This window comes from Cotesia glomerata, linkage group LG7, assembly GCF_020080835.1.
Source record: "Cotesia glomerata isolate CgM1 linkage group LG7, MPM_Cglom_v2.3, whole genome shotgun sequence".
In the NCBI taxonomy this organism is placed as follows: domain Eukaryota; kingdom Metazoa; phylum Arthropoda; class Insecta; order Hymenoptera; family Braconidae; genus Cotesia; species Cotesia glomerata.
In genome coordinates this window covers 21,876,587-21,890,809 of record NC_058164.1, presented here as the reverse complement: position 1 = coordinate 21,890,809, position 14,223 = coordinate 21,876,587, and the positions used below count along the sequence as shown (strand labels likewise).

The following is a 14,223-nucleotide window of genomic DNA, read 5'->3' as shown; positions in this document are numbered from 1 at the left end:
TTTAAAATTTACCTTTAATAAAATATAAAAAATTCGATCCCTAAATTTCTTTATTTTCCCTGTTAAAAAAAAATCCCAAAAATTACCTTTTTTTTTGACCGTCACAGTGGTGTTTCCCCTTAAAAAAAAATTTACTATTGATTATATTTGATTTTATGAAAAAAATTAAACTAAAAAATTTGAGCTGTATAATAAAAAATAAAAAAAAAATCTTGAAAATATTTAGTTTGAAAAAATTTCATACAAACATAAAATAGGAAAAAAAAAATAAATCAAAAAATAAATTAGTTATTATTCCTAGTGTCTATATTTTAAAAATCTAATTTAAAATAGTGTAATAAATAAAACACTTTAATTAGTTTAACAGATGTAATGTTTTTTTAGCCAGTCACATTAAGTTAAGTGGTTTAATTTTTTTATTTATATTCGTAGTACTAAACCCACTGTCAGTGCATCTCTATATTATGTGTTACATTTTACTTACCACAGTATAAAATAAACTAGCAAAAAATATAAAACAACGAGAATAAGAAAGATATTAAATAAACAGAAAATTAATAAATGCGCTCATATATATTTTAACTCTTGATGAACAAACATCTCTTTAAAATTACTTTTTATTTTTAATTTAAATTTGAAATTAATATAAGATAAAAAAAATAAAATTTTGTGATCAAAATAAAATTGTGATTTTTAAATTTTTAAATAATGGCGGGAGATAACAATTGGGAAGAACCGATAAAACTGAGAAGTAATGCAAATACGCGGGAAAGAGACCGTACTTATAGGTAACATTGATGAGTAATAAATAAATAAAATGTAAAATTAACAATTAATAATTTTTTATAGCGTAAATATGGCATTTAATACGTTACGTATGTTAATACCGACAGAACCAGTTGATAAAAAATTATCTAAAATAGAAACACTGAAACTGGCATTCAGTTATATCATTCATTTGGACACTATTTTGATAACTGGAATTAATTCTGCTCATGATCAACCATGTTTAAAAAACAATAGTTATTATAAAAAAACATTAAGTGAATTCAATAAATTTGATGGGCAATACATAAGATCACAAGTCTGTACTTTTTGCCTTGCGACTCAAAAAAAATTAGTGAGTATTTTTGTTTTTTTATTTCAATAGTATTTGAATATTAATTTTTTTTAACTTTCAGAATTTTCTAAATAAAAAATTGGATTGAAGAGAAAGAAAATTGATATTTATTTTATAGACTAAGCGAATTTTTTTTATTAACAGCTAATACTTCAATTTCAAATTTGTTTTAATTTAAAAAATACAATAGTGTGTTTAAGTATTTATTTTTAAGGAACAATAGTGAAATGTATGAAAAATCGTTTTTTGATGAGAATAAAAGATTACTTGGGTTTAAATAGAATAAAAAAAAAAATAATAAAAAATGTAGCTTCATCGTTTGACATTTTTCTTAACAAAAGAATATATATATGAAGAATATATATAGATGTGTGTGTGTTTCTTTATACTTATCTGACATACATATGTATGTCGATCGATTCATTAAAAACATTTATCATCGTAAAACTCTTCAAATCCTCGCTCTCATTTTCTTTCCTTTCTTTTCTTTTTTTACTTTTTTTTATTAATACACAATAAAAATCTATAGACCTAAAAAAAGAATCGAATAATATATATGGAAATACCAATTTAAATAGTATATAACTAATTTCAATTTCTTTTTAGTTCAATTCTTTTATAATTTTTTTATAATTATTTATTTTTTGGTTTAACTAAAAACTGTAATTAGATATTAGAATTTTTTTTTTGACATCATTAAAAGTTATATATAAATATTTAATAATTATCAATACTCTAGTCGATCTGATTACTAAAACAAGTGTTCTTTAATTATTGAAAATAATGACTTAATTATTTGAAATTATCTTGATAAGATAGTAGCCGTCAAATAAATTAGTACAATTTCTATATAAATGTATTTTATAATTAAAAATAAATTTGATCAAGTCATTATGATTTTTAATTTTTTAATATTTATTTTAGTTATGAAATAATTTTTGAATACATTTTGAAATTAAAGTTTTTGTTCTGTATTGACATTTTATTTAGATTTTAGGCTTAATTGAAGAATTATCAGAAACATTTTAAAATTATCATGCAGTAGTTTTTGAAAAATGATTACTAATAATTTCTTCTTTAAAAAAAAAAAAATTTTTTTTCCAGTGCTTTTTTTCATATTATTATTATTTTAATAAAAAAATTAGTTGTATGAATTAAAAAAATTAAATAAATTTCATGTCATAAATTTTTCAAAAAATTTTTTTTATATTTTTATTATCAATTTTTGTTATAAAGAATATTTAAAGAATAGTTAAGAAGAATTATTAAAAATTTATGAAATTAAAAGTATCAGATAATTTTTTTTTTTCTTTTTAAGTAATTATTACAAGAAATTAAAAAGAAAATTTCATTCAAAGCTTTTTTATAATGCTGAAATTAACAGACATTTGTCAATTTTTTTATGAACTCAATTATTATAAAAAATAAGAAGTGAAAATTTTTTAAAAATATTTTTTTTTGTGATTGATTTACAGTAAAAATAAAAAAAAACTGTTAGATGCTTGCTGATTTTAGTATCATATTTTTTTCACCTAAAAATCTTAAAAACAAAAATTAAAAATTAAAAATAAAAATCTTCTTTAACTTTTCATATTTTTTTCCTTATAAAAAACAAATTTTTAAAACACTGAAATTAACTAACAGAAATTTTTTTATGATTTTGTTGCAATAAAATTATCATAAAAAATATTTAATAAAAATATTCCACACGTAAAAATGAACAAAAATTGTTAGTGAAATCTTTTTATTGCGATTGACTTTTTATAAAAATTTATGACATTAATATTAGCAGTCACTTGACTATTTTTTAATATTATTTAACAAAAAATTTTGTTCTAAAAAATTATTTTTAATTTTTTTAAATTTCTAATTGTTGCTTTTTTGCCATAATTTATTTGTTACAAAAATGATTAAATATTTACCAAGTTAATTTATAATACTGAAGCTAGCCGTCAGCTGTCAATTTAAAAAATTTTCATACCAAATCAATTACAATAAAAAAATGCTTCTAAAAATTTTCACTTGTAATTTTTACTAAGTTTCACATGTGAAATTTTTAAATTAAATTTTTTTTATAATAATTTAATTGTCATAAAATTCTAAGAATATTTTTTGTCTGTCAACTTCAGTGTCATGTTAATTTTCATTAAAAATTAAAAAAATTGACAGCTGTTAGCTAACTTCAGTATTATAAATAAAAAAAAAAAAAAAAATTTCACTCCTCCAATAAATACCAAAATTAAAAATTGGCGCGTGTAAGCCCCCGGCCATCTTGTTATTGTAAAGACCAATTAGAAAAGAGTCGGTTGGTGTGCGATAAAAAATGAGAGCGAGAGTGAGTCCTCGTAGCTAACTAACCCAACACACCAGTACCAGCAACCAGAAGCGCACACGGTAGACAAAAAGACAGTGCGCTCACTCACTCTTACACAGCAAGCGTACTCGGTGGTGCACAGGCAACACAGGCACAGGTAGGTGGTCTGGTGTTTGTAGGCCGTACGCATAACGAAGAACAAAAACGTGTGAGCGAGAAGTTTTAAAAGAGAGAAGAGGAAGACAGACTTTAGTGTTAGTGTACTGAGCACGGAGCAAAGAGTGCCAGAGAGGGAGGTGTGTTGCAAGTATACAAGGGGCCTCTCGTATATTTTAAAATACGAGGCATTCACCACCACATATATAATTTATTTATTAATTATTTATTTACATCAACAAATGTCTGATGGTGTGTGATAATAAATTAACAACGCAAGTTTGTTAATTACAATAATTACAAGTGAGTTATCATTTATTAACGTCTGGTTTTACAACCCCGGGCTCTGACAATCCCGTGGGAGCAAACCAAACCATCAACCAACATTCAACTACTTATATACATACATATATATATATATATATATATATATATATATATATATATATAATATATGTGATATTCTTTTGCTTTTGGTTTTAGTCTGTACTCTCTCTCTTCAACCATCTAAGAGACATTTTATTTATTCCATCCCCAGGATCATAAAACTTACAACAACTTTTAAATCCTGCAAGGGCTCGCCCAAAAAGTCCGACAGGACTTTTAACATGGTAAGTTATTGTTATTATTATTAATTGTTAATTTTAATTATTACAGTCATTATTTTTCGCCATTGCGTGCTTTATTTTGACATTTTTTTTCTATGACGTTTTTTTCATTCACTTTTAAAAGCTTTATATTGACAGTTTAGTTTTATTTTACTTTTTTTTTTATAATGATAATAATCATAGTAGTAATAATACTTATTTCAATTATTATGATTATTACTGGCAAATGTCAATAAGAATTTGTTTACAATATCGTCAGTCATTTATTTCAACTTTCGTTGTTTTTTTTTTAGCATTGAAATGATAAACATTTGGGTAGTTTATATTTTTTAATTTTTTTTAATAAATAAGGAGTTTTATATTTTATTTATTTTTATAAATAGAGTTCAGCATCAACAGGAGGTACTGAGGGGTCAAGTCCTGCCTCAAGTCCAGCTTCAGCAGCTAGCCAAGCAATGTCAGCACCTAAATATGGTACATTGGTACCTAATCGTATATTTGTTGGTGGTATTTCTGCGAGTACCAGTGAGGCTGAATTAGCACAATTATTTTCTGCTTACGGTAATGTTAAGGCTACTAAAATAATATCCGACAGAGCTGGTGTCTCTAAGGGTTATGGGTTTGTTACATTTGAAACCGAAGCTGAAGCCAAACGGCTTCAACAGGAGGTAATTATATTTTTAAATTATTATTTATTTTTTAACAATATTTACTGTTATAAGTGATAATTAGTTTTAATATTTATTATTTATTTTAGCCTGAGAGTATTATTTTGAGAGAGAGGAAACTAAATATTGCGCCTGCAATTAAAAAACAGCCTTTTAATCGTTCGTTCGATGGTAGTTCAGGTTCACCTCCAGCTGTGCCTACAAGTCCTTACTATTATGCTAATGGTATTTGTTTTAAATTACAATTTTTATTATTATTATTCTTATTTATTTATTTATCAAAGCTTCATTAAGCTTTGAAAAAATTTAATCGCGTATTTTTAAATTTAATCAAAATTATTTTTTATTAATTTTTTTTTTATTGAAATTCGATACATCAATTGCTGAGGTAAAGAGTTGGAGCTCAGTTATTGTTATTGATTGTTTTTAATTAAATATTTTTTAATATTTCACTTTTTAAAATAAAATCTTATTTGTCAATGTGACTAAGATTTTTCGGGTATAAATAACTAATTTTATGAATGACATTGAAATAAAAAAAATTTTTTAAATGCCCAGCACTGAAACAAACTCATTGCAATTAAACAAATAATTTTATTATAAATTTAAAGCTTTAATACATTTTTTTATATTTAAATTTATTCCATTAAAAATTATATGATATTTCATAGACTCATATAAATATTTTAAATTACTCAATTAGAGTAATAAAAATATTTAAATTGGAATAACTAAACTAAAGTATGACTCATTTATCAAAAATGACAAAATATTTCTATAATTTTTTTTTTGCGATCTATAATTAAATTGATTTAGCGGCTTTATTAAGGGGGATAGCCACTGAGGATAAAAAAAAGGCGAATTTTGAAAATTTGGATTAAAAAAAAAAATTTTTTTGTTTTTTTTTTTCTCATTTTTTTTGGATTCAAACAGCTCTAAAAAATCTTAAAAATCAAAATTTTCAAAATCCCTTACGTGAAACTATAGCTACTGAATAGACGAATACGAAAAAAAAAAGTTGCAAATCGATTCATATTTATTCAAATTACAGATCCCACCAGTTCAAAAAAAGTAGTTACAAAAATGACTACAACTCAAAAAATATTCGGAATTTTCATGTAAAACTCTAGATATATATTTTTGAATGTATAAACTTTGATTTAATAAAAAAAAAAAAATTTTTTTTTTAAATTTCACAGTGGCTATCCTCCTTAAATATTTTACAATTATAATATTTAATAAATATTTACATCATTACTTGGATATCAGATATATTTATTAGCAAATTTCTATTAGCGATAAATTTGATCAATAAATTGAAATAGTAACATCAAGGTTCCACAATTGCCAATATTTTGTTAATGTCAATAAAGAGACATAAAATCCGACTAATTAGTTCTAAATATTTAGAGCAGATAAATTTATCCTATACCATAATCTGAAAATTATTTAGCTGCTCATATTGACATCAGTTCATTGAATTGAAATGTGTCAATCCCTTATTACAAATTTAGTACAACATTTTTATAGTACACCGAGAAAAAAAAAATACTTTTATTGAGAAAATTTTAGAAAATCTTAGCTCAAGAACTTGTTAAATTGACTGAAATAATTTTTACTTAATTTAAATAAATATTCTCTTGTTTATCTACTATCCAAAGATAAATATTGATGCTTTTCTCTTCAGAAATTAATAATTAATAATAATAGAATATTTGATCGTATTTCTTGAACCAAATTGTTAAAAAACTCTTACGATTCTATATTAAAGAAAATTTTAATATCAATTTAATAATTAATTATTGATTAAAAATTTTAGGCATGGGACTACCTTACCAAAATGGTTTAACATTTTATAATACTGGAGCACCAACTCCTGGTAATCCATTAGCACCACCAACTGATCCAGCCGCTATTTATCAAGCTGCTAGTGTTTTTGGTAATTAACCCTCAGTAATAAAAAATTCTGATTAAAAAATTCTGAATAAAAACACAATGAATTATTTATCCTCAGGACCTCAAGCTGCATCAACACATCAAACGTTTGCTCCAATGATGTATCCATGTCCCGCACCTTCACTTTACATGCCACAACAGTATCAATACTCTCCAATGCCTGTAAGTCTATCACTAATTAATAAATAAAAGTTAAAATAATAATTTAAAATTTAAGTAAAATATTTAAGTAAAGTATTTAATTAAGATAAAGGTCAGTAGATAAAAAAAAGGTTAATAGTTAATTGTTATACGTAAAAATTTATAATAAAACAGACAAACGGTCTGATGGGAGAAGCAATACCACCGGCCTTTCTACCGAACCCTCAGCAAATGCCTACTTATGTACTTCTCGACGCAATACAGTATTGAGGTTTAAAGGTACAATAAGATTGTCAATTAAACATAACTACCAATAAAAAAAAAAAAAAACAAAAACAATAAACCAAGCCAACAAGCCAAAGATAAAATAAGCCATCACTTATATTATTTATTTATTTTATAAATTTATTATTATTTGTCAGCATGATAGCTATTTTTTTATTTTTATTAAGGTCCAGCACGTACACAGGCATGCTCAGGATCACCTGTAAATGTTACATTGCAGTTAATAATTAAAAATAATTAGCTTATAATTTTTTTTTTATTAAGCTTTTGTTTTAGCCCTACGCTGCTGCCAATTATTTGTTGTGTTTTTATTTATTTTTTTTTAAATAAGAAATAATATAAATAAAAACAAAAAGTAAACTACTTAAAATTAATTAGCGAGTAGACAAGCAGTTAATTGGGAAATATTGTTATTTATTTTAGTACGAGTCGTATTACACGGGAGCAGCTGGTGCACCTCAGTATGTGTATGCAACGAGTAACACAACGAATAATGGTAATCCAAATGGCGGAGGCGGTGGAGTCGCTGGAGGAGGAGGTGGCGGAGGAGGTAGCAGTGGAAATAACAGTATAACTGGTGCAACAAGTCCACCATCAAATGGACCACATGGACTACAAACGCTAACCGCTCCGCACTATTATACTACTGGTACTCATCCAGCAGGAGTTCCAGCAGCAGTCCCGCCGCCTGTATCCGGATCACAATCATTGGATCATATTTATTATAGTTTTACTACTGGTACACAACAACCTCAGCATACACATCAGCAGCATCAAAGTAACACATTGCAACACGGATCTATGAGTATTGGTGACCAACAACCACTGCTTCTTTATACGACCGATGGATCTTGCCAACAGTCCGCCAGTTCTGATGCTCAAAATCAACCCACAGAGGTAATTTTTTATTTTTAGATTTATTCCTACTGTTCATTTTTTCACCTGACGACTTTCAATATCTAGTGAGACCCTTTTTTCGGGCGGTAAATAATATTTATCTGAAGATTGATAAGAATAATTCTTTGAAATATTTAAAAAAAAAAAATTGGTCAAAATTAAATTAAAAAAAAAATTTCTCTTATAATTTTTTAAGACCATTAAGAAAGCCAAAATTGAAAAATTGATTTTTGTAATTACCAAAAATTTGAATCATTCATCGTGAATATTAATTATGAAATTACAGTGAAAATATTGGTGGTATAAAAAAATTTCTTTAATAAATATTGTTCAAAATTTAATTTTATAAAAAAAAATTCTCTTATAATTTTCTCTTAAAGCCAATAAGAAAGCCAAAAATAATTATTATCAAATAATTATTATAAAATAATTATCAAAAATTTGAATAATTCATTATGAACCTTGATTATGAAATTACAATGAAAATATTGGTCGTGTAAAAAAATAAAAAAAAAAAATTAGATCGGTTTTCTAAAAATTAAAAATTAGCTTTAAAAAAATCAATAAAAACCTGAGCGAGCTAATGAGTGGTTAATTATAAAAATGGAAAAATTTTTTCAATATAAACTTTAAAAACAACCGAGATAAAATGAAAATTTTTTTCTGACCTACTTTTAAAAAATAGTCTAAAGTTATTTGAAGACTTTATTTTAATAAACTTTTATCAATATGTATTATATTGTAAACAAGTCTCTAGGCTCAATTTTTAATTTATTTTTTTTTTTTTTTTATATAATTATAAAATTATTTGCTTATCATTGAATGATTTAAGAAAAGTATGACTACTAAAATGATCATGACTCGGTCGAATAAATTATCCAACTCATAACTTTTTTTTTTTACCCTAAAGTTTAATCATTCTTAGTCAGCAGAATTACGCTAAAACTTTTTTTTTAATCTCAAAAATGAAATGCATAAATGTCACAGTACTTTTATGCATTTAAATATTTTTTCGTTATTTAAAAGTTAACGTCATTGATCTTCTTTTAGTTTAAAGCTTCTGGAAAAGGGTATTAAACTTTTCACTTGAGATGTTAAGTCGTTATCGTTTAATTGAATCAAATTAAAATTAAAACTTCTTTCTTTTGGACTTTGAGAATAACTTTAAAAATTGATAATTAATTCATTTAGTTTTTAAAGAGCGTTAAATTTTAAATAATAAATTTTGATATACAAAAAAATCAATCCTCAGATAAAAATTTCCAAAGAACAAAATGCCCCAAAATGGGTAATTTCCAAGGATTATAATTACTAGCAACCTTGCAGTCACTATGTGACTGCCGTGACTTGTGAACTATAAATAATCAAAAATTTCGATTCATTAGATAATAACTTTTATTAAATTGCACTGTACTTTCTTAACTATTGACGTTTTTAAAGATGTAAGCTCATCCCGATGTTACTCTCATCAAGAGCTTTCATTTGAGTACCCACACGCATTTTGATATATTTTTTATATATACATATATATAATATATATAAATATATGAAAAATTGATGTGGGTATTCAAATGAAAGGTATCGATAAGTGTAACATCGGGATGAGCTTATATCTTTAAAAATGTCAATAGTTCACAAGATATCTGTTAAATTGCACTGTACTTTCTTAACTATTGACATTTGTAAATATATAAGCTCATCTTGATATTACACTACACTCATCAAGAGCTTTCATTTGAGTACCCACACGCATTTTGATATATTTTTCATATATATATATACAGTGCGCGTCATTGATTCATACCGGTTAAAAATTTTTTGGTAAAATAGAAAAATCAAAATTTCGACATCTGTAAATAAAGAAATCCATAAAAGGAAAATCTTTATAAGCATCAATTTAAACAAAATTGAAAAAATTATGCACTGAAAATAAATAACTCAAAATATCAATCATGATTAAAATAGAAATTAAAAATATCAGTAATTAAAATAATTACACTTTATAAAATAAATAATAGTAAATTTATAATATTAAAAAAAAAAGACAACAATATAATTGTATAATTTTAAAATTTATCAAATATATTTTTTTATAACCTCATAAATTGCAAGCAATTATATATTTAATTGTATTTTTTTTTAATTTATGAATTTATAGAAATCAAAATTTACAGATGTCTAAAATTACGGGTTTCTAAATTTGCTAGTTTATATTTATAGATGTATATTGTTTAAGAGTTCGCATGTTCATAACTGTCAATATTTTTATAAATATAAATATTCAAATGTCTTTTTACTGACTTGTCTGAATTCAGTTCATTTTATTTTATTCAATGTTTATATTTATATTTGATAAATTTTAAAATTATACAATTATATTGTTGTCTTTTTTTTTTATTATTATAAATTTACTATTATTTATTTTGTAAAGTGTAATTATTTTAATTACTGATATTTTTGATTTCTATTTTAATCGTGATTGATATTTTGAGTTTTTTATTTTCAGTGCATTATTTTTTCAATTTTGTTTAAATTGATGCTTATAAAGATTTTCCTTTTATTGATTTCTTTATTTACAGATGTCGAAATTTTGATTTTTTTATTTTACCAAAAAATTTTTAACCGGTATGAATCAATGACGCGCACTATATATATATAATATTTAAAATATATGAAAAATTTATGTGGGTACTCAAATGAAAGGTCTCGATGAGAGTAATGTCGCGGTGAGCTTATATTTTTAAAAATGTAAATAGTTCACAAGATACAAGGTCATTTCTTAAGAATGTATCTAAAAATAGAGCATTTTCGAATGTAGCCTAAATACTTATCACCATAAATTGACTATCGGTGAGAATGGTATGAAATTTTGAAAAGGCACAAATTCAAGTCAAAACCTTAGTAATGACATTAAATTTCACTAAAAAAAAAAACCGATTTTATCATATGACTATCCTGGACAAAAAATTTTTCTTATTCTCTTAATAATATAGATAATAATCGACTCTTATAACAAAGACTTAACGTTAATACTAAATAAAAAAAAACTGAAAATCGCAGGACACACGCTCAACATTGAGCCACTCAGATCATCAGTCACAGCATCGTCAGGCCCAATCAACTGGCAACGAGTCAAACCACCTATCACTTCCGCCAGCTCCATTAATACCCTTAATGCCTCTAAAATATCCATTAGCAAACCGGTATCCTTACCACCCTCACTCCCAACACTCTTTAGCTCTCCAACCCCAATCATCAACTCAGTCTCTGTGTCCTGAATCAACAGAGGATCCAATGCACTGTCGCATTCTTTACCACCCAGTTTACATTCCAAACCCCTACAACCCTACCTCTTTACTACCCACTCCTATGATACAAAACACGTCATACGATTCATCAAAGCGTGACGTTCATCTAAACAAATCTCTTTCCTTCAATCGTCCATTACATCAAAATTTACATATTTTCCCTTCAATGCAACACCAAAATTACACCAACAAATTCAATAAATTTCCTCCCTTGAATCGGGTGAATTCGCACAAAAGAAATTACAATTCTTATTCCCGCACGACTAACCGGTCCTTTACTGCTACTTCACCAGCAACTTCTGGTAGAGTTAACGCGGGTACTACAGCAGTTGCGACGACAACCGCAACTTCAACGACAACGACGACTGCTAAAAGTCATATCGATTCTCGTAAAAAAATAAATAATTCGTATGTTAATAAATCAAATGATAGTGATTCGAATGCTGTTGAATCTAGTGACGTTAAAATGACAACAACAACAACAACAACAACAACAACAACAACAACAACAACTACACTTACAACATCAATAACTACTACTACAACTGTGACTACATCAACAGCAACTTCATTATCATCTTCATCATCATTAACTCCACCTCCAGCACCATACTCACCAATGACACATCCAATTCCAAATTATTCCCATCAAAATCTCCAGGTGTTCTACAGTCAGAGCCGTTATTCATCAAATCAATTGCAGTCACAGCCTCAGCATCACTATCATCACCATCATCATCATCAGCAGCAGCAGCAGCAGCAGCAACAAAATCAGCAGAATCAGCAAAGAAGGTATGGAAATACACAAAACTCAAGTGGATCAGTACGTAATAAATCTGATAAATACAACAATTCAACTCAGTCAAGTGCTCAAAGTGTTATTTTGCGTAATAATAAATATAAAATGAATGGTATTATGCAAAATAATAATAGTTGTAGTGCTGGTGGTAAATCATCATCTAATAATGCTGGTGAAGATAATTTAGGCGGAGCTGGTGATGCACAACAGACAGTTAATCGTAATAATTTGCCATTAACACCACCAGGTACTCCTAGAAATTTACAAGACTCAAGTCAAATTAGTGATACATGCCATCAAATACAAGCACTTACACTTTAAAACCTCTGATAATGTTTAAAATAATTTATTGATAAATAATTATTAATTATTAATATTTATATTTATTAATAATACATAAAATATTAATGATAATTCGAAAAAAAAAGAAGAAAAAAAAAACATTTTTTTAAATTGATAAATCTTTATTGTTGGTGCGTCATACGTTGTTGTTTCTTGTTGTACATTTTTTTAAGATGAGGGTATTAATTAATTATTAATTTAGGTTATTGTTTTTGTTATTTAAATTTAATGTTTATTTATATCGTAATAATATTTGACTAATATTATTTAATTTGTTAAGTTATGTTATGATATAAGTATTTATTTAGTTGTTTATAGTTCGAAATATTAATAACGTATATTGACGAAATAATACCCTCAGCTTAGAAAATAATGAATCTTTAAATCTTAAATGAATCGTTATATATAAATATACACATAGTAATTAAAAAAAGACGTGTATCGGCATGTTAAAGATGATTATTAGTTAATATTAATGATTTAATATAAATAACAATAATTATTATAATATTAATAACAATGATAAATATAATAATAATAATAATAATAATAATAATAATAATAATAATAATAATAATATAGCTCTGAATATAAAAAAATGCTATAATGAATGAAAACAGTATAAAAGGCACGCTTTATCAATGATTAATTAATAAATAATTAAAAATTAATAAGTATTAATAATATTTGGAGGAAAATTGTTTGCGGAATTATAATAATATGACGACTAATTTATAAATAAATAATTCCATTATTTATTAATTAAGCGATTATTGTAGGCTCGGCGACAAACGTTAAAAAAATGTTTACTAATAGTAGTAAAAATAAAAAATAAAAATGCAAAGAAATATCCAATCTCGCGAGCAAGGCTAGATTAGTTTAGAGATTCAAAAAAATAATTTAATTGCTGAGTTAGTGATGGAAAATACATAATATAATAATTATAATAAAAGATATGGAATGGAATATATTAAATGGAATGATTTAATGAATAATAAATATTAAAAAAAAAAAAAAAACGTTGTTAATTCGTACAAAATACGAGCGATCTGTTATGTGTTCAAAGACAAAAACAAACGTTTATAAATAAAAATGCATTAAAAATAAATAATTTGAAAAATGGGAGTTAGTAATTACTAGCTTTGAAAAATATAAAAAATTATTTAATAATGTTATTGTTGGATTGAGATAATTATCCGTTTATTTATTTTGTTATGATATACAATTTAAATTAATGTAGTATAATAATTTATATTACTTGGTGATTCAATTTATTTTAATTACAATATGTAATTAAAAATTAAAATTAAAATATAAGAAAGTTTTTCGTTAAAAATGGCTCTTTATTCTTTTTAATTGTTTGAAAATTAAACATTTGTATTAAATTAATAAAAAAAATTTTTTTGAATGTAATTATTAATATTATTAATTGTAAAAAATTAATATTAATAATTTGTATAAGTTATATTTAACAATTGTAAAATTATAATTATAAAATACGTTTACTTGGTTGCTTGAAAAAATCACTAGAGTTGGTAAATTATTATATTAAATTAAAGTATATAAAAAAATAAAATGGTTGCTCAAGGCACTGCCATGTCGATTAATTTTCTTTATTTATGACACTGT

The 14,223-nt window shown here is 25.0% G+C and overlaps 2 protein-coding genes across 7 annotated transcripts; both read left to right on the top strand.

The window, feature by feature from the left end:
* Window positions 1-299: 299 nt before the first annotated feature.
* LOC123268705 (transcription factor 15) lies at window positions 300-1,218 on the top strand. The gene is made up of 3 exons (XM_044734032.1): window positions 300-788; window positions 850-1,120; window positions 1,182-1,218. Exons 1-3 carry the CDS (start codon window positions 709-711, stop codon window positions 1,206-1,208), a joined length of 378 nt encoding a protein of 125 aa, XP_044589967.1. The 5' UTR covers window positions 300-708; the 3' UTR covers window positions 1,209-1,218.
* A 2,236-nt stretch (window positions 1,219-3,454) lies between these two features.
* LOC123268661 (mucin-5AC-like) lies at window positions 3,455-13,481 on the top strand. 6 transcript variants are annotated; one of them, XM_044733955.1, is made up of 10 exons: window positions 3,472-3,893; window positions 4,074-4,201; window positions 4,492-4,513; window positions 4,582-4,866; window positions 4,956-5,091; window positions 6,686-6,805; window positions 6,881-6,984; window positions 7,672-8,145; window positions 11,206-11,954; window positions 11,985-13,481. In XM_044733955.1, exons 3-10 carry the CDS (start codon window positions 4,499-4,501, stop codon window positions 12,571-12,573), a joined length of 2,472 nt encoding a protein of 823 aa, XP_044589890.1. In that variant the 5' UTR covers window positions 3,472-3,893; window positions 4,074-4,201; window positions 4,492-4,498; the 3' UTR covers window positions 12,574-13,481. The 6 variants fall into 6 exon arrangements, with proteins under 6 accessions (XP_044589891.1, XP_044589890.1, XP_044589886.1 ...); XM_044733956.1 differs by lacking the exon at window positions 11,206-11,954 and having other exon boundaries at window positions 3,455-3,893; window positions 12,115-13,481; XM_044733951.1 differs by having other exon boundaries at window positions 4,129-4,201; window positions 11,206-13,481.
* Window positions 13,482-14,223: the final 742 nt, after the last annotated feature.

Bases quoted from the DNA above. Each gene is read 5' to 3' on its own strand.
- LOC123268661 (XM_044733951.1), top strand. The intron at 6,806-6,880 runs GTAATTAACCCT...ATTTATCCTCAG, and splicing joins TCAAGCTGCTAGTGTTTTTG to GACCTCAAGCTGCATCAACA. The intron at 6,985-7,671 runs GTAAGTCTATCA...TATTTATTTTAG, and splicing joins ATCAATACTCTCCAATGCCT to TACGAGTCGTATTACACGGG.
- LOC123268705 (XM_044734032.1), top strand. From the start codon at position 709: ATGGCGGGAGATAACAATTGGGAAGAACCGATAAAACTGAGAAGTAAT. The intron at 789-849 runs GTAACATTGATG...AATTTTTTATAG, and splicing joins GAAAGAGACCGTACTTATAG to CGTAAATATGGCATTTAATA. The intron at 1,121-1,181 runs GTGAGTATTTTT...TTTAACTTTCAG, and splicing joins TTGCGACTCAAAAAAAATTA to AATTTTCTAAATAAAAAATT.